We start from the raw sequence: 6,376 nt of genomic DNA, 5'->3' as shown, positions 1-6,376 counted from the left end.
CCAAGTTATGACGTGTTTTGGGCGTTCAACTCCGGGTCGTGACGTGTTCTGGCGTTTGACTCCAGACAGCAGCATGTACTTGGCGTTCAACGCCAAGTTATGTCGTCAATTTCCGAATAAAGTATGGACTATTATATATTGCTGGAAAGCTCTGGATGTCTACTTTCCAACGCCGTTGAGAGCGCGCTATTTGGAGTTCTGTAGCTCCAGAAAATCTATTTTGAGTGCAGGGAGGTCAGATTCCAACAGCATCAGCAGTCCTTTTGTCAGCCTTTTTCAGAGTTTTGCTCAAGTCCCTCAATTTCAGCCAGAAATTACCTGAAATCACAGAAAAACACAAAAACTCATAGTAAAGTCTAGAAATGTGAATTTAACATAAAAACTAATGAAAACATCCCTAAAAGTAGCTTGAACTTACTAAAAACTACCTAAAAACAATGCCAAAAAGCGTATAAATTATCCGCTCATCAGACACCCCGAAGCTTAAGTTAATGTCCATACAAAGACGACTAATTAGGGTAAGAATAGTGACGTACTTCCGAAGAAGGGTTGGTCTCTCCCCTTTTATACTTTGTATCCAGATGAGTCTTTTGTGGTCAAACCCATCTTTTTAGAAGCTTCTGCTAGTTGTCCAAGTTCTTTGTGGAATGGGAGGTGACATGCAGGTCACCTCCTGGCTCGGATCGGTGGGTTGTAATTGGACCCGGCTTTTTAGTGGACTGAACCGGAACAATAACAAACAATAGATAATAGATTTACATGGAACAAAATTTGATCAACAAATAAGACATGTGCATGCTATATAAAAATTTAGACCTTTTATATGAATTAACGTTTTTTATAATATATTTTTTATATAGTTAATTAATTTAGTGCTTAGAAATTATGAGATTGAGGTTAGATTAATTATATAAATACTATTTTTTATGATAGTATAAATGTAATTATTTAAATATATATTTTGTCTATATTCTTATAAACTTAAAAATTTATATATCATTCACTTACTATAACATTAATTTGATTTTTTTTATGCATTAGAATAGATAAATGGTCTTGTTTGCACTAACAACGAAGTACCTAATGAAGATTAAATGGATAAATGCTCCCAATTTACCTTATATAATTATATTAGAATATATTATATATATAACCTATTTTTTATTTAGATAAAATAAAATGCTGGTTCATAAGGGTCATTATTATTGTTTGCCCCGTCGGGAAAGAAAAATCCTCTTTGGTATAAAAATAATAAGTTCACTTTTTTTTTTTTTCCTTAAATGAGATCGAATTGAAGTCCTGCTCGTCTACCTCGTTTCTATTGATGCCTCCATAATAAACGTCTCTATTTTTAAACTTTTAGCAATCAAAATCAAGTATCTTTGTGTGCCTCACTTTTAGTTCCCATTATAGTATCTCCATTATAAGTAAATGTTTCCCCCCAATTTTCTCCTTGAACTCTCCCCTCTTCACATTCTTTTTTCTTGAATGTTTCTTTTCTCAAGTTTCCTCTCCAGAAAAGTTATACCTCATTAAATGCTTGGTTTTATCGATTGTAGTTCTGATTAATGATTTTTTTATTTACATTAATAAATTTTTTTCTTTTAAATATCAAGTTGTTAATTATCAAGTTTGGTGTTTCTACATTTGATGATTGATTATCTTGGGATTCAAATATCGTACCTCCCCGAATAGTGTTGAGGCATGGCAAGCAATGGTGCCTCAATATCTGTTGCAGATAATAGAAATAGTGTTGTGCACAAGGCCATCATAACGAAGGATTATACTACACTCAAGGAGATACTTGCAGGTCTTCCAAAACTTAGTAATCCGTATGAGATTCGGAGCGAGGAGGCTTCACGAAAAGAGGAAGAGAAGGCCGATATTATTGCCGCGGTGGTGAATGGGCGCAATGTAGAGAACGGGGACACCCCTCTCCACGTTGCTGCAAAGCTCGGTGACTTGGTGGCCACAGAGATGCTGATGGCTGCCGGCGCCAACGTTTACTTGAAGAACAAGCAAGGGTGGAGTGCTCTTAGAGAAGCCATAATCAACAAAAGAGACAAGATAGCAATGTCTATGATAAAAAATTCTTGGAATGATTTGGATGAGAAATGGCATAGGAGGTTGCCTCGTTATGCAGGGACTCTAAGAAGGATGAGGGACTTCTATATGGAGATTACGTTCCATTTTGAGAGTTCTGTCATACCTTTTATCTCAAAGATTGCGCCTTCGGATACTTACAAGATTTGGAAAAAGGGTGCTAATATGAGGGCAGATATGACATTGGCCGGTTTCGACGGCTTGAAAATCAAGCGGTCTGATCAAAGCATTCTTTTTCTTGGCGATGGTTCAGAAGATGGAAAGAGAGTCCCCGGATCGCTGTGTGTTCTTTCCCACAAGAAGAAGGAATTGATTGTTACTTCTAAGCTTCCTGGGCCTTCGAAACCAAGTGATAGAGAGATTCGACAAGTTCTGGCTAGAAAGTACAGAGACAACAAAGTCGTGAGTGTTGCAATTGATGTGAGCCAGGCTGTTCTTGTTCCGCAGCTGACGTGGAGGCGAAAGGAGAGGAAGGAATCGGTCGGGTCATGGAAGGCGAAGGTCTATGACATGCAGAATGTCATTCTAAGTGTGAAATCCAAAAGCATTCCAGGAGCTCCACCCGACATCGAGCTAGCTTCTAGACAATGTAATAAGGAACAGAGCAACAAGGAGCTGGATGAGGTTTTGACACCTGAAGAGAGAAAGCAATTGGAAGTTGCACTGAATTCAACAGAAGAGAATAACGGTCATAAAGGTCATGGAAAAAAAGAAAAGAAAGGGCGTAGTGTAGGGCATAAAGAAAAGGGGAATAAAACAAATGCTAGTTCTGGTGGAAGTAGTGTTGGTAATGGTAATGGGAGTGATGAAGTATTTAAGAAAGGAATGAACCCTTCTCTGTGGCTTTCACAAAATTATCCACTGAAAATTGAAGAATTGTTCCCGTTGCTTGACATTTTGTCCGAAAAAGTTAAAGCAGTTCGTCGTGTGCGGGAAGTCCTCACAACAAAACTTCCTAAAGATACTTTTCCGGTTAAGGTGTGTGTGTGCATCTTCTTTGAATATTTACAAAATATCTAAAACTTATTGGAACAACATTAGAGCTTTAAAATCTTTCATGTGCGATTTCTATTTACCTATTGCTTTCCACTTTGTATTCCATGATTTCTTACACGCTGGGGAGAAATTCGTGTCTCATATTAAGCTTATCAATCATGCAAACTTTAAACAAACTATTATTTTGTCATCTAATAATAAAATTCTTGTTGATCTTGTACACTTTACTAAAAAAACTTGATATGTAAATTTTACACATAAAACTCATCCATATAGTTCCCCCCTATTTTTATGGAAAACCAAACGTAGCACTATAGCAGTAATTATACAAATATTGTGGGAAGTAAACTTTGTAAATGCATAAGATTTATAATTTGGGAAAACAGAATTTTTTGTCTTTGTCATGCATTAAATTTTGTGTTATTCTCATGGTTACATTAGGCCTTTTCTCCTTTTGTGTTATAATAAAAATGATTATCATGGCAAATGCAGGTCTCCATCCCTGTGATTTCCACAGTTAGAGTACTGGTTACATTTACAAAGTTTGAAGAATTACAAAATAAAGATGAGTTTGAATCAGCACCATCAAGTCCTACTAGTGCCGGTGAAGATAATAACCCTTCATTGACGCAATCCTCATCATCGTCGTGGTTTCAGTGGATTAAAGCCCCCTCACGGTCATCTTCTTTTGTTGAACCAAGTAGTATGATAGATGATAGCCAAGACCTATTTGCAATTCCTCCAGATTACAAATTGACTACTTTTGACGAAAAAATGAACAATATAGAAAAGAAGAGGATCGCAAGGGTACAAGAACAAAAGTCACAAGCAAAATAGGTTCGTTGATGCACTAGAAAGCTTACAATTCATCAATGATGGTATATGGGAATGATATTTTGTAGAACTTATAGATTTTGTTAAAAATACCTTGTATACCTTGTATATATTATCGAACAGACACGTTTAATTTTTCAACTATTGTAAACAATATAGAGGACTCACCCCAATAGAGATATCACATTTTATAAAGAGAAATAGAAAGACATCACAATTTATTGTTGGGCCATTATTTTTAACTATCAATCTATTTAGTTTAGTAATCTAATAATATACTTTAGCCTATATTTTAAATCTTGATGGACAAAATTAATGAATTCTGATAACCCTCTAATATTCCTTTTTTATAAATGTAAAAGGCACATCAATTTGGTGAACGCGCGTAAAATATTTCATGGAAATTTGGAGTATTTGATGTTCTAATAAATTTAACTAGAGTGAGACCCGCGCAATGCGCGGATTAAAAATATTTTAGAGAACATATTATAAAGAAATTTTGAATTTATTTATTTTTAAAAAGACATAAGTTATTTATATTATAGTTACACAAAACTGTATTTTTATTTTTTTTATTTTTTGATTTGCATTAATGGCTACACTGTCTTTTCTTGCAGTTTTTTTGTTTGTAAATAATTAAAAAAATAAAATTGAATGAGAATGAAAAACATATAAAAATGTTATATTAAATTTAAGAAATTTTTGACAATTAGTATGAGAGATTAAGAAATGAAGAGTAATAATAATCTTAATATGCATAAGTTGTAGAATTTGAATATCTGTAACTGAAATTTTTTATAATTATTATTATTATTATGACACTTTTAATGTATGTTTATTGCATTTAATTAGTACTTGATATTTCAATTGAATAATAATAGATAAGAGTTTTTTGTTTTAATTTTTTTAAAGCATTTTACTAAATAGTGATTGATTGATTTTCATCTTTTGCCAAGTCATTAGAATTGCTGATGTGACATCATTAGTAAAGAAAAGATGGATTAAACTTGTTCATACCCTGACCGAGCTCCCCAAACTCGGTAAGATCATAGAAAGGTCCGACCTCGTCCCAAGGCCCACGCCTGAGGTCGGACCTCGGACAAATAAGCTAAGAAGGCCCATCAAAAAGGAACGAAGCCCAAAACCTAAAGGCCGAAAAGGCCTAGGAAAGGCGGTTCTGCAAAGATAGGGATAAAACTCCCAAAAGATAAGATAAGATAAGAATATCTTATCCAGGGAAGATCACAGCCAACTACTATAAATACACTGGAGCACCCAGGTATAACTCATACTCTAATTCTACTCGATATCTGCTTGGACCCATGCTAACTTAAGCATCGGAGTGTCATTGCAGGTACAACCACCAACCACTCCACATATCAAGCTCGGGTCCCTGACCCCCACCTCGGGCCTCACCAAGACGTCCGAGCTACTCGTTTCAGGTAACCCCCGGAACATTGGCGCCGTTGCCGGGGACCTGGAAGTCATCCCTTTACCATGGCGGACGACCCCTCCAACAATGACCGCGCGGCATCAGAACAAGAGGAGGAAGTTGACACCGGAGAAAGACCGGACAGCCCTCTATCACCACGCACTCCAGGAGGAAACAAACAGAATCGCCCAAAGACGACACTCCCAAACAAAGATCCACGAAATCCCGAAAAAGAAAAGAGCTCGGAAATTCTAGAAGCTGTCCGGGCACAACAAAACCGACTAAAACAACTCGAAGAGGACATAAAAAAGCAAAAAGAAACTAAACAAGATCTGAGAAGGGAAGCTCGCAAGCGCAGAGAATTAGAAGAAAAACTGCGGAAAATAGAGGCCAACCTGAAAGATCGGTCAGACCGCGGCCCCACCCCCGAAGGCAACCATGATCCCTTCACGCAAGAGATCATGAAGGAAAAGGTACCGCAAAACTTTAAACCACCCGATATGGATCTCTACGACGGCACCACCGACCCAAGTCACCACCTCAGCAACTTCAGAAGCAGAATGTACCTAGTCGACGCCTCCGACGCGATTCGGTGCAAAGCCTTCCCCACCACTCTCACCAAATCAGCCATGAAGTGGTTCGACAACCTGCCACCTAGATCAATCACCAGCTTCGAAGACCTAACCAAAAAATTCCTAACAAGATTCTCCATTCAAAAGGACAAGGCAAAACATGCCCCCAGTCTACTCGGGATCAAACAAGGCAACCAAGAAACTCTCCGAGAATACATGGAGCGATTCAACAAAGCCTGCCTGGACATACAACACTTGCCCACTGAAGCAGCCATCATGGGACTAGCAAACGGCCTAAAAGAAGGATCGTTTAGCCAGTCCCTATCCAAACGATACCCGACCTCCCTATACAAGGTGCAGGAGCGGGCAGAAAAATATATCAACATGGAGGAAACCCCCCAGCTAAGAGACTCTTCTAGGAAGGAATCAACCTACCCAC

At 37.5% G+C, this 6,376-nt stretch overlaps 1 protein-coding gene across 1 annotated transcript; it reads left to right on the top strand.

Annotated features, from left to right (window-relative positions):
* The first annotated feature begins 1,704 nt into the window (after positions 1 to 1,704).
* LOC107472499 (uncharacterized) lies at positions 1,705 to 3,936 on the top strand. The gene is made up of 2 exons (XM_021134537.2): positions 1,705 to 3,081; positions 3,592 to 3,936. Exons 1-2 carry the CDS (start codon positions 1,705 to 1,707, stop codon positions 3,934 to 3,936), a joined length of 1,722 nt encoding a protein of 573 aa, XP_020990196.2.
* The last annotated feature ends 2,440 nt before the right edge of the window (positions 3,937 to 6,376 follow it).

The sequence above is a fragment of the Arachis duranensis genome, chromosome 1 (assembly GCF_000817695.3).
Source record: "Arachis duranensis cultivar V14167 chromosome 1, aradu.V14167.gnm2.J7QH, whole genome shotgun sequence".
NCBI classification, from domain to species: Eukaryota; Viridiplantae; Streptophyta; class Magnoliopsida; order Fabales; family Fabaceae; genus Arachis; species Arachis duranensis.
Note: the sequence above shows the minus strand (reverse complement) of the source record. Positions and strands in the feature narration are given on the sequence as shown.